The 13,855-nt window shown below is 43.4% G+C and overlaps 1 protein-coding gene across 2 annotated transcripts in view; it reads left to right on the top strand.

Annotated features, from left to right (window-relative positions):
• Positions 1–960: 960 nt before the first annotated feature.
• Positions 961–13,855, top strand: part of arhgef7b (Rho guanine nucleotide exchange factor (GEF) 7b) — a gene marked incomplete at its 5' end in the record, with an annotated part of 33,426 nt that continues 20,531 nt past the window's right edge. For both annotated transcript variants that reach the window (XM_080525839.1, XM_080525838.1), the window contains 10 exons: positions 961–1,125; positions 2,248–2,331; positions 7,627–7,711; positions 7,903–8,033; positions 8,295–8,496; positions 11,221–11,309; positions 12,246–12,340; positions 12,581–12,676; positions 13,298–13,420; positions 13,537–13,675. In XM_080525839.1, the coding sequence (XP_080381965.1) occupies positions 961–1,125; positions 2,248–2,331; positions 7,627–7,711; positions 7,903–8,033; positions 8,295–8,496; positions 11,221–11,309; positions 12,246–12,340; positions 12,581–12,676; positions 13,298–13,420; positions 13,537–13,675 (1,209 nt within the window). The remainder of the gene's footprint in view (positions 1,126–2,247; positions 2,332–7,626; positions 7,712–7,902; positions 8,034–8,294; positions 8,497–11,220; positions 11,310–12,245; positions 12,341–12,580; positions 12,677–13,297; positions 13,421–13,536; positions 13,676–13,855) is intronic.

Below are 13,855 nucleotides of genomic sequence, written 5' to 3'. Positions count from 1 at the left end.
TCATTGAATGCATTCATTAGTCCAAACAACTTTAAACTGACAATACATTACTTATAACTTAGACAGCTGAGCAAGCACAGAAAACATTTGTCTTGTTTCGCTTCTCTTTTCCTTCACTACTTCTTCTGCATCTCGGTAAAAACATTGAATTGTTGAATGTCTCTAAAAACCTACATTCATGGTTATTATAGCATGGCTATCATCATTGCATGGTTATAGCATGCTATCATACCTGGAGCCGTTTATCAGCTCCATGTCCATTTACAGTGTCCGCCACTATTCCATCGGCAGAGTTGCGCGCGGTACAGACACTCCATCACGCTGGCACCATTGTTGCGGAATTTAGTGATTTTCATTTAATATGTGTCAGCTCTGTAGGATTAATATGTTTTTTATATACTTAAGTCACAATATACTGTAACATTTTATGCCATTTTGCATTTCTCAAACATCACAATTGTTGTGTTTTTCTGTCTCACTTTTAACCACTGCTTGTCTTGTCTTGTCAAAAGTATTAGCATTTTTCTAAATAGTAGGCGATTAAAAGGAAATAAGAGTAGGCGGGGCCAAGTTTGACTGAGGGGCCAGTTTAGACAGAGGCTTTTCTAGCGAGAGGCCAGGCTCCCGGACTCCAGCTGGATGCTACCCCAACAGAGCCGACAGGGGGAGAGTCTCGAGCTGTCATCGTTTACATAGGCTGCTATGTGATGTCATTTTGTTGGATGAGATCGCGGCAGCAGCAGTCGGTACAGCTTGAGCGAACAAGAGAGAAAGGCAATTTACAGTTTAAAACGAAGCAGATACAGGCCTACAACTTGAAGAAAAGATGTGTTCACGTCTCCATAATAATGCTGCTGTCTTTTATGAGGATATGTTTGTAGGCTATGTTGAATAGGACGACTTTTCCCATCATATTCTGTCTTTTTTAAAAACACAATTGTATATTAGTGGAAGTGAGCTATGAATTCGGCAGAACAAACGGTAACATGGCTCATAACATTGGGGGTCTTGGATTCGCCGAAAAAGACCATATCTGACCCTGAAGGATTTCTACAATCGTCTCTCAAAGATGGGGTTGTCCTGTGCAAGCTGGTGGAGCGATTGCGGCCAGGTTCTGTCGAGAAAGTAAGGACCCTTTTTTGCTCCGAATCCTTTCTCTACTGTGGTCTGTTATGAATTTGCATTTATGATAACCACATATAATGACTCTGAAGTCCGCACATTTTGAAGTCATAGAAACAGCCGGGGTTATTGTCCGGAGTAGACTATAGTGAAATGTCCGGCCAGATGTCAGTCTTAAACGCTATGCCCCAACGAGACCCCATTCATATTCTCTATTTACTGTTTGCCTGTGTTCTTTTCAAACAAGTAACCTGTGAATTGTCAAAGAAAATGTGAGATTTGTTTGTTGCATGCTGTGTTTCAGTTGATGCAATTTCTCCAATTTGATCTCTTAAATAGCCTACAAATAATTCATCAGGGCCGCTTTGGTTTGGATTGTTGATTTTTTGTTGATTTTTTTGTCTTTCGATAGATTCGCTAGAGTGGGCTACCGTTAACTATCATCGGAAGACCCCTCACTTTTAAAGGAGTGTTTAGGATCACAAGCAGTAACAGCAGGCATGTTAGGCTCGCCAGCAATGAAACGATATAGCCATCGTGCTTGAAGCTACATTTGACTCTTTTTTATTTATTTAAATGAAGAAAGAATTAATGACTGTCAGTTATTTGTTAAATTAATATATTGCAATATCATGGGCGAGAATCTTGCGCACAAAGTTTACACAGGCCCGCATGAAAATGGTGTGAACTTCAGTGACCTAATTGGCCTAGACCTATAGTTTCCAATTACATGTCTAGTGTAGTTTCGTGGGAAACCGCTTATATTCAATCCCACTATAATTCCGTATAATTTCAGTAGCTCAGCCTGGTTTCAGAATTGAGTCTGCCTAGTCAGCCAGAGCCCAGGGCTGCTATTTGCACTGCAGGAGTTATTCCATTGCATGCAATGCGATTGAATGGTGGAATATCTACTAAACGTCATTTCCTCTCCTTATAATCCTACTTCCCGACCAGAGGGAATATTTAGCAGCTTCGATTTAAGAAACTGTAGTATGCGACTTCACACTTGTAACAGTATAGGCTAGAGACTATATTTCTTCCAAATTGAGACGCTTTGGAGACCTTCTAAAAAACCCGGGTGTACGGGTCGGGATATGTATCATTTATCGTTTTCTCCCTTCACAGATCTTCCAGGAACCAAAGAATGACAGCGAGTGTCATAGTAATATTAAGGAGTTTCTGAAAGGCTGTGAATCTTTCCGAGTGGAGGTGAGTATAATGACAGTAACCTGCTGCACCGTGCAACTTGTTTATCTTTTACCCACCGACCGTATCGTGCTCTACCAGAGAGAAATGTCACCATGCTAGTGTAGACTGAAGGTTAATACAGTTAATCTGGCAACTAGAGAGGCAATCGCTTTGTCACACATGCGTTTTTATTGTATTCAGTCAGCAACAGGCTACACTTACAACAACAACAACAACAACAACAACAACAACAACAACAACATCAGCTGTAAGTACGTGGTTGATGCTGTACTGTATATCTGATGTTATCCACCTTATTTCCTGGGTGGACTATTTGTTTACTAATTCTGTTGCCTAACAATTGTCTCATAGTCTGTGAGCACCAAGCAGATTTCTTTCTACCAATTTCATGTAATAGTGTGGTCCACTTTCATTTGATGTATTGAGATCAATCTGCTGAATACACAAATGATCGGAACTTTGTGTACACAGATGTTATATAGGCTACACTATAACTCCATACTATCAAAGGTCATAGGTCAATGTACACTGTATTGTACCATTTACCAGTCAACCTTTCCAAAACATGAACCCTACTGTATCAACCCAGACCTGATGAAACAACAATGAATGGGTGCACTGAAAGCAGCATTACATTCTCAGTGAGAATGGTTAGAGATGCCTACATTACATTCTCATTACATTCTCATTACATTCTCATTACATTCTCATTACATTCTCAGTGCATTCTCATTACATTCTCAGTGCACCAATTCACTGTTGTTTCATCAGCTCAGGGTGGAAGGTAGAGTTCCAGACAAATCTTGTTACCATGACAAATTTTGTCATGGAAACAAGAAACCAGATTTGTCTGGAACTCTACCTTCCATTTAAAAATATATAGATAACTAAGGCAGGTAGACATGTAAACAGGATTGACATGTTCCCCCCTGATTCCTATCAGCCTGGGGTTGCAGACAGGTCACTACCTAGAATAGATGTGTGTCCCCAGTCATCAAAACTGTGTTTGTCTCCTGCTGTTTGAATGGGTAACATAAGCCAATGTTGAACTTTTACTGGATGTTCGAGGACAATCATTGTAATGTTGTGGAGTGCCAGTGTGCTGGCGTTTCCTTTTGCCATCTGGCACGTCCTATTCCCAAACATCAACAGGTCCCTGCTTGACACAATGTGTTGCATCAGGGTTTGTGCATGACGACACAGTGCATCATTATGGATTGCATCATTATGGTCTTTATGCAAAGTCTCATATTGTGATAATAGCCTAAAATAAAGGAACAATAAGAAATACAGGTATGAAACATTCACACTTTAGAAACATAGGCTACCTATTAGTCGGCTGAAATTTACATTTGGGAGTCAAGTCTCTTGTCTCCACTGCTATTAAAAATAATATTTCATAGTATTGTCTAAAAAAGTCAGAAGGAGAAGGTATTGTACATAGTTGACGGCTGAATTTGTTGTGGTTAACCAGCTTTTTGGTCAGAGGAGATTTTATCCAGTGAAACTTTGCAGCTAATTGGCCCTGCCATTACTTACTGTGATTAGAAAACAGATGGAGTGTTCCTGGTCTTTGTGTGAAATCCTTCCTCTGTGTTAACACTGTTTGAATCCATGTGTGTTTGTACTGTGTACTTTATTTGGAGTGATTGAGTTATTGCGGAAAGCGTATACCTTTAGGCTACAGTGCATGTCAGATTGGTTATTTATATTGACATAGTAAGGGCGGATTGACGGATTCCATTAATTACTTAACCCCATTGACTCAGGGAGATAAAGAGTGTGGTGGTACAATATTAAATGTTACACATCGACCCAGTTCCATTACATCCTGTAGAATATTTTGCTTTCACTTCCTTTAGACTGCTCATATCTGAAATAGGCTAACTGAAGGGGCTAGGGGCTGAAATGGAGTCATCCACTCCCTGTTCAGCCATTGGTTTGGCCCTTATCAGGGCTTCTAGGTTATGCCTTGTCTGGGCTACACCTGGCTATTGACTGAAAAAAAGAAGAAGTAATTCTTCCTTTTTCTAGCATTGTAACTGCCCCTGGTCCTAGCCAATGGCCCCTGGTCTAGCCTATATCTTTCTTTTTGTTATGATGACTGATGGATAGATGATTCACTTACTTACACAGATGTATTTGTTGTAAGTCGCTTAGGATAAAGGTGTCTGTTAAATGCAAAAAAAATAAAATGTAAATGACTGCTATCGGACCAGGCATTAGAAGGCACCTCATGGAAACCCTGTGGGTGTCATGCCAACGGAGAGATCTGGACAGTTTTAGCTGATGGCTGCCAAAACACACAGGTTGGAATGGCAGCAACACAACAGTCCAGTAGCACCAATCTGTGTATCTGTCTCTACTCCACTGTGAACTCTCATGCCTGATTGAATGAAGTAAATATATAATATCTAATATGCCATTTAGCTGACGCTTTTATCCAAAACAACTTATATTGCAGTGAGTGCATTGCATTGCATACATTTTTCAGTAGGCCTATGGTCCCAGCTGGAATCAAACCCACAACCTAAGTGTTGTTAGCGCCATGCAGCTCAACAGTCCAGTAGCACCTACCTATCTGTGTGTCTGTCTGTACTCCAATGTGAACTCTCATGCCTTTTCTTTTTTTTATATAGGGCATTTAGGGCATTTCTGCTTTTATTGGGATAGAGACAGTAGAGAATGACAGGAAGAATGGGTGAGAGAGGAGGAATGACATGCAAGATATGTTGAGGGTCAGAACCGACCCAGGAACCTTGCGATGGTATGGTATGCGCATTAGTGTACTACTGTACTAAGCGCCCCTGAATTCTCATGCCTGACTGAATTAGCCTAAGTAATACACTGTTTGTGACGGTCTTTTTGTCCTTCCAACGGTTCTTAACTGGCCTCGATATCCTGAGTCTCCATCATATTGCCTTCACCAATCCAGTTTTAGCAGATCAACAAGTCATCAAGTGGCCATCAATAAGTGTGTCCTGTAGGGATATGTGTTAGTTAGAGAACATGGCTACACAATGTGGAGAGATTAGAGATGGAGCTCAGACTGGGGTAATCCGGCCAGAGTGGCCTGGGGCGAGCTGGGATATAGAGGGTGGGGTTGGGGTGGGGGGGGGTAATTAGTCGTAATTGTGCGGGAGAAGGGGCACTCTGTGCAAATCACCACCATGCAAGCAACTTCCAGGGCCGAGGAAACTCAACAGTTTGCTTCCGAAAGTGCTGTAGTCGTTATTGCTGATCTGTGTGGTTACTCAGCCTTGGAAATGAGGATTAGGCTAATGCCTTGACATTTAAGTTGCCGTTTTATGTGCCATTGCGCGTGGAAGAATGAGGTAAGCCTTCTTGATCAGAATGAATGTTTGCCTTGCCAAATTCCGGAATAGAATAGGATGTAATTGGATTTGAATAGAAGGATATTTGTCCTATCTGGGTGTTGGCCTGGTGGTGCAGTACTGCCCATACAGTATATCTCCAGCTGTGGAACGGAATCCTGGGAACGTTAGGAAGCTAGTGAAATCCTGTATTTGTGTTTCAGAGTTGTCTGATTCTGTAATTAGTCACTCACCGTCACACCCTATCCTGCTGAGACACCTGGGGTTTCCCAGTGGCTGTGCCAGTGAAAACTGAATAAACTATGACAATGAAATGAGCATTAAGATAGACAGCACATCAATGAGCTCTACAAACTGGAGCAAAGCATGGTGTGAGCAGATATGGCTTGATTATGTTAAAATGATCTGCTCTCAACCTGTTAGCAAAACTTATTTTAAGAATGACGAGAAAGACCCAGGACCCAGGAGACTATGTTCTCAGTGATCCACAAATGACGTCTCTATGTGGAGCTGCAGAATTTATTCAGACCAGTATAATGGTTGGAAAACAAATAATTATGAGACACTGGAGGAACGCAGGGGAGCCGTCTTTCCAGGAATGGCTTATGGAGTTGGCAAAGGTGGCAGCATACGAACAAATGTCCTTCAGTACTATGGACAGAACTGAACAATACACAGCAAAATGGGGAGGCTACTTGAGATATATTGCTAGTCGGTTGTAAGACTTAAGTTGACAAATTGGATGAGTGATGAATGTAATCTATGGGTGCTTTTTTATTTATTTTCATTTTTATTTTATATTTTGTTCTTTTCTCTGTATTATTTCTGTTTGATGACAGCAAGACTTATTCGGTGATATTGTTACCATTTTATACAAGAAATGTGTTAATTGAAAAATTCAATAAAATACTGATTACAAAAAAAAGAATGACGAGAAAGTCTGACGGAGAGTGCACCTCAACCTGTGTGTGTGTGTGTGTGTGTGTGTGTGTGTGTGTATATGAGTGTATGAGTGTATGAGTGTGAGTGTGAGTGTGAGTGTGTATGAGTGTGAGCGCATTCCTGACCTGTCTGGACTAGGAGCAAAGAGCAGAGTGAGTCCAGGATCCCCCCCCCTGAGGCTTCCTGTGCCACTCGTCCCTGTGTCAGCAGCAGCAGTCGTAGGAGACCGTTCATGCATTGTATGCGTGTGTATTGTTGTGGTAGCTCAAGTGTTTGTGTGTCTTGTGCAAGCTTGTGCGTGCATAAACCCACCACCAATTGTGGTATTGTGGCACACACACACACACACACACACACACACACACACACACACACACACACTCTCTCTCTCTAAAGGAACCTCTCTATGCAGTGTCATGTTATCTGTCAGTGGTCTTTTAGTACAGTGACGTTCACCAGCCCTAGCCCTGTCTGAGCCTCCACACTGTTGAACCAGTGACAGAAACCAGCTCACTTGAGTATGGGGAAGGGGCACACACATACATTGCAAAAAGGTCAATCTAAGTAAGATGAAATATTTTATTAAGACAATATATACTTGTTTTTTGTCTGACTGCACTAGTTTTAAGATATATTTTACTTGTTTTAAGAAAACATTGGTGAGTGAAAATGTTCCTGTTCTGTTGACAGATAATTTTGCATATTTTAAGTAATATTCCCCCATTTTTTGTTTTTGAGAGCTGCCTTTTTGCAGTGTAGCTGTGTCTGGAGGTTTAAGTATCAGGTCATGTTTTCTTGTCATTACAGTACCTTTACAAACTTGCAATGCATTTGAACTCACTATATCTATTCATGTTCCATAGAGTTCGGTTTGATCAGTTTCATTGGTCCATGTTTCATGAAATTCTCTATGTAAGTCCTATAACCTGGTGAATGATGGTCTAATCATGGGAGCTGTGAGGTTTTCTCCCGAGGTTTGTCTGATTGATCATGTCCGTCTTCTCTCTCCTCTCCCCAGGTGTTTGAAGTCATTGACCTACTCCAGGGACTCAACTTCACGAAGGTGCTCAACTCTCTAGTGGCACTGAACAAAGCAACTGAGGGTGGGTGATCAAGGACTGTGTGTGTGTGTGTCTGTGTGTGAGAAATTAAACCCTGTAAAGTCCCATATTGCAACTCTAGATATCAGTGGGGCGTTGACACTGAGTGTGTGTCTCTCATCCCTCTCTCTCTCTCTCTCTCTCTCTCTCTCTCTCTCTCTCTCTCTCTCTCTCTCTCTCTTCTTGCTCCATAGATATACATGTAGGCAGTGACTCTGTGTCGACACATCACTCCTCGTTGCGGATAAAGTCCTTTGACTCTTTCAACACCCAGTCTCCTCACGGACGCTCATCCAAACTCCTACAGAACCAGTACCGCAGCCTGGTGAGTCACAGAACCAAATAGAACCCAAACAGAACCAAATATGACCACATAAAACAAAAAACAGAAGCCAGCCAACGAAACCAAACAGAACCTCATAGAACCCGAACCCAACTGCACAGACCCTGTGAGAATCAACCCTTTAGAGCACTCACTTCGGTCTGGTTAAGGTTTGTTTTTGTTCAGTACTGCACTCTACTCTCACTTTATTAATGTATGGTCTCTCTACCCCCCCGCCTGCCCCCCCCCCCCCTCACTCTACAGGACATGTCGGAGAGTGATGGTCAGCATGTGCTGGTGAAGGCGCGGTTTGACTTCCAGCCGACCAATGAGGATGAGCTCTCCTTCTCCAAGGGTGACATCATCAGCGTGAGCCGTCAGGAACAGGGTGGCTGGTGGGAGGGATCTTTCAACGGCAAGACTGGATGGTTCCCTAGCAACTATGTCCGGGAGGTCAAAAGCAATGGTGAGTGTCGGTGATGGTGCAGTGGTGTTGGAGCGCAGCCCTATTCATTTCTATAATCCGTCTATACCAACTTTATAACATCTACTATGACTCCCAATAACATGTCCCATTGTGGTCTAGAGGTGGTGACGTCTGGTAGTGGTCTCCCTGGCTACCTGTGGCACAGACTCAGGCAATTTGGACCAGACCTTTTGATTTATAATATCTATGATTTAAATCCACACTATATATTCATTGGGGTCTCCAGGAAATAAACTCTGTCATTTCCAGAGGCTATTTAAAAATAAAAAGACAGATGTGTAAGTTATAACGCAGTGTTTCCTCTATATCAGCGGTTCCCAACCTATGGGCCGCGGCCCACTGGTGGTCCGCGAGAGTACTGCAAGTGGGCCGCCAAATCATGGGCAAAAAAATTGTTTTATTGACGTTTTTTTGTTACAAAAACGTTGTAATTTTAAAAAGCTAAAAAATCTTGGGTTGAACAGCCTTGATCGTATTGTGTGTGGTGTGCGCCGATATTTCCATCCGAAAAGAAGAAGTCAGCTCACTTCTTGATTGGCTACATTCCATCCCGGACTCGCGAACAGGGTTGCCAGATGGGATCGACATTTTCCACAGTCTAAAACCGCTAATTCCACCCAAAAAAACCGAGCCCATCTGGCAACCCTAGTCGGGAGTCGGGAGTTGCCCACACACGTAAGGATGTTTGGTCGTATTGAACACATACAACATTTACGATCTTGGTATTTGATCACCTGCTATATAAAACATTGCCGCTCGCCTTTAATGGTTTAACCGCAATTTTTATTTTTATTTTTTTTGCCACGTCGTTGTTTTGAGCGCTCGTGCGCGTTTCATGCGCGTGCACGCGGAAAACAAAATCCTTGCTGAGTGGGCCGCGAATACTGGAGAGATCTGTAAAGTGGGCCGTGAGTCCTAAAAGGTTGGGAACCGCTGCTCTATATGCATTTATTGGTGGCGGGCCGCCACGAAAGAATTTCCTCCGCCACTAATTGATTCAGACAGTCCACTTTGATTCAGGCTGCGCAGAAAGGCAGCGAGTTATTATGACCGGAGAACAGAAAAAAAGCAGATTGAAGCTAGATTTAGGCCGCTTCCAGACCAACATTTCGTTACGATTTAGGGCGTAGTTATTTACAATATGTTACAATGTTGCAATTAACCTCGTCGTTTGTGTTCGCACTGCAATCGAGACTGAATCAGATAGCGAGGCGACGCGCTTTCAAAACAGTTTTGTGATTGGTCCGAATGTGTGTGTGTGTGTGTGTAATGCGCGTTCCGCATGTTCCGCTGCAGCTATAGGATATATTGGTATTTGATCACCTTGTAGGAGTGACGGCAATAACAGGACGATCTAGTCGTTTTGCCGGTAGAAAAACAATCATGTGCGCTTTATTCTCACTCTCTGCATGCCTACTGACAACAACAACATTCATTAATCTCCGTCCCACTTATATCCCGTCATATCACCCGCTAAGCAGCCTGGGTGATGTAGTAAACATAAACATATAACAGTGCTTTGTACAAGGCTGGAACGCCGTGAATTATGAATACTTTGCTCGCTAACGAGCGGTCACTACAACCTTCTATATAAAATCACCTGCTCGGCTTTAATGACTTAACCGCTATTTAAGAAATTCTAATTGTTGCCACCCTGTAGTTTTTGGTGAAACTTCGTCTTTGTTTTGAGCGCCAGTGCGCGTTTTATGCGCGTGCACGCGGAAAAAAACAAAACAGATAGCCGCTCCGCCACTAATGTGAAAAATCCTGGAGGAAACACTGTAACGTGAATGATTCGAGTAGGAATCGCAGTCAAGGAATGCCAGCGGACACTAAGCTCACTAAGAACTGGACCAACGCCAGAGGCTTTTTCAGTGGGGCTGATGGAAATGTAATACTGTACATAGAAAAGTCATGCCTCACTTATCATGCAAATGAGATGTTTGTGTATGTTCTATTCACTACATTTCTAAATACAATGCCTTAACTGTTTGTCGCATTGAATGGTCCCCACAGCTGGATGACGTTGAATAAGAACAATGAGAAGTAGATGAGTAAACATTTGAGTTAGTGCTTGTGTTCAGCCAGTGGACGCTACTATAACTGTGCTGTGACATCAGGCCGGACAGGAAGGAAACTCCAGGGCCAAACAAAGACAGGAAGTGCCTTAGCCAGAAACAGAAAACAGACTTCCCCTCTCCGTAGCTTACAGCGCTACCTGCTGTACACTGCTACCGACATAGTACCTAACATAGCTCACAGTACTACCTGTACTGCTATCTACATAGTACCTAACATCTGTAGATCACAGCACTACCTGTACTGCTATCTACATAGTACCTAACATAGCTCACGGTGCATGAAATGGAAAGACAAGAGAAAAACAATGGCAGAGGGAGAGATGTCCCAGATAGATACAGAGAGAAGCACAGGGAAAAAAAAACCTTTCTCTGTTTCTCCCTGGTCAAGCACTTCAACATACCGTGTCCCTATTTCTGAATAGAGCCTCTGGTTTCTAGCTAAATAAGCCCAGCATCTTCTGGTCAGCATCTTCTGGACACCAGGCAGGAGAGTAATTAAAATTTAATTGAAATGTTTTTGGGGGTGCCTGTTTTTTTTTGGTGTGTTTTTTTTCACATTCCTATTATACTCCCCCCCCCCCCCCTCCCTGTACTCTTCTGTTCTCTTCTCTTGCTCACACAGATAAGCCAGTGTCCCCCAAGTCTGCAACCCTCAAAGCTCCCCTGAAAGGCTTGGACACAACTGTCATCAGCAAAACCTATTACAACGTGGTGAGGATTTGTTCGTGCTTTAGTCCTGCTCCAACTAAAGACATTGATTCCTTCCTCCAATTACTGACCTGACAGAAGTGTGTGTGTTAATGTGTGTGCTGTAATGTAGGTCGTTTCTTCCGTCTCACTGGCTGCTGGGCCAGCCGTGCCCCGGGGCGGTGAGGTTGGCTGTTATGTCTGTGTCAAGTGATAGCGCACATCATTGTGCTCTCTCAAACTGTGTGTGTGTATGTGTGTGTATGTGTGTGTGTGTGTGTGTGTGGGGCAGAATTAGGTTGACTCAGTTGTCTAGATCAATGACAGCACACAGTGACAGTCTGTCATCCCCTGACAGTGATAGGGGCTGGGCAGAGCGTCCTAGGAGGCTGTGCAGTAGTCACTGCATTATTGAGAGGAACCTATAGTGTAGGGGTCCACCTGTAGTGGCTTTATCTCTCAATCTCTCCCCCTGCACCTGCACTGACCTGAAAACACAATGTTGTGTATGAGAGTTTAGAAAATCCAGCCCTAACAGAAACATGAGAGATAATGCTAGGCTAGCCTGTCCTGGCTGCAACCAGGCAATCAGTTGATTGGAATGGGTTTAACCCTTCTCTAAGTCAGCACTGAACCAAATCTGTCATGACGGGCACTAAAAAACACAGTATTAGGGCCAAATAGCAGTACATGTCTGTCCCTTGCCCCTTTTGTGCACTAATAATGTCTGACATGTCTGTCCCTTGCTTTTGTGCACTAATAATGTCTGACATGTCTGTCCCTTGCTTTTGCGGCAAACCTCTTATATGAAACTTCCGAAGGATTGTTAAAAAAAATATGAACAATTAACACAGGATTCATGTTGTTTAAGAAGGTCTGTCAGAGTGCTGACACACAGTTCTACTATTTAAAAAAAAAAAAAAATCTGTATGTAACCTCCACCGTCTCATGTCCATCAAGGTGCTTCAGAACATTCTAGAGACAGAGACCGAGTATTCTAAGGAGCTCCAGACCCTACTGTCATCCTACCTGCGCTCACTACAGACCACAGAGAAGTAAGTGAGTCAGTGAGTGCAAGACAGGGGAGGCTGGTGGAGGCAGAAATCAGAGGATAGGCTCATTGTAATGCATGGAATGGAATGAGGAATTCCAACAGCCTCCACTGGAGTGTGTGTGGTGTCAGAGGATTGGTGTGCATTTTGAGCTAAGGAATAATGTGGACTTTGACTTAATCTTGTCATCCACTTCTCTTTTCTTCCTGTCCCTCTTTCCTCTCCCTACTCCTCTTCTCTCAGGCTGAGTGCTGCAGACATCAGTCACATCCAGGGGAACCTTGAGGAGATCTGCACTTTCCAGCAGATGCTGGTTCAGTCCATGGAGGAATGTACCAAGTCAGTCAAATATAGATATATATTAGATGGATAGATATTTTATTAATATGTTTTTTATGGCATTTCTGCTTTATTGGGATAGAGACAGTAGAGATTGACAGAAAGGATGGATGAGAGAGAGGGAAGATGACATGCGGGATATGTCGACGGCCGCAATCGAACCAGGGACCCTGCGATGATATGGCATACGCCTTAGTGTGCTATGACACTTACGCCCCCCCCGATCCATTCCTTCTATGTCTCACTGTCTCTGTGCTGCCAGTGGAACAGTGTTTACCAGGACAGGGGCCAGAGGATGTCCGCATCACATCCTGTTAGACAATTGGAGCCGAGGCCCCACCTTAATAACCGACACTGATCTCTAACCAGTTTTCTATTGTCCACTCTAATGGGCTCTAAAGGGTTTAGGGGCTTTCTGGGAGGACACATATATTGCTCAAACAGCAGGGATGTTGTGGAGTGGGTCAGACATCCGCCCAGACTTTACATGGATCACAATGACCCCTAGTGGTACATTTCAGTATTGCTGTTTTGCGATCACCATCTGGTGAAGTGAATGCAAACCATTGGGGGTTCAGAATGGTCCATGTTGATTGTTGGTTTGTGCCCCCGTGTGTGTAGGCTTCCAGAGAGCCAGCAGAGAGTAGGGGGCTTCTTCCTCAACCTGATGCCGCAGATGAAGGGGCTCTATGTGGCCTACTGCTCCAACCACCCCTCCGCTGTCAACGTCCTCACAGAACACAGGTAACTAAGGGGTGTACATGTGTGCGTATGTTAAATATGATTCCTCAAGGAAATAGTTTTGAAGTTTTGTTGTGTGTGTGTGTGTGTGTGTGTGTGCGTGTGCGTGTGTGTTGCAGTGAGGAGCTGGGGGAGTTTATGGAGGGCAAGGGGGCCAGCAGCCCAGGTATCCTGACTCTGACCACAGGCCTCAGTAAACCCTTCATGAGGCTCGCCAGATACCCCACACTGCTCAAAGAACTAGAGAGACACATGGAGGTGAGTGTGTGTGTGTGATGTATGTCTTAGCCTTTGTTTGTCTGGGTTTAGGCATATACATGGAATGACATTTCGATGTCTTTAGGTGTGTTTGTGTATCAGTTGACACTGCTCTTTGCACTTCTGACAATTATTGCCACTACACTCATTGCACGTGTGCACTATTACTGTAAATTATTG

Source organism: Nansenia antarctica, assembly GCF_963989245.1.
Source record: "Nansenia antarctica genome assembly, chromosome: 3".
Classification (NCBI taxonomy): Eukaryota; Metazoa; Chordata; class Actinopteri; order Argentiniformes; family Microstomatidae; genus Nansenia; species Nansenia antarctica.
Note: the sequence above shows the minus strand (reverse complement) of the source record. Positions and strands in the feature narration are given on the sequence as shown.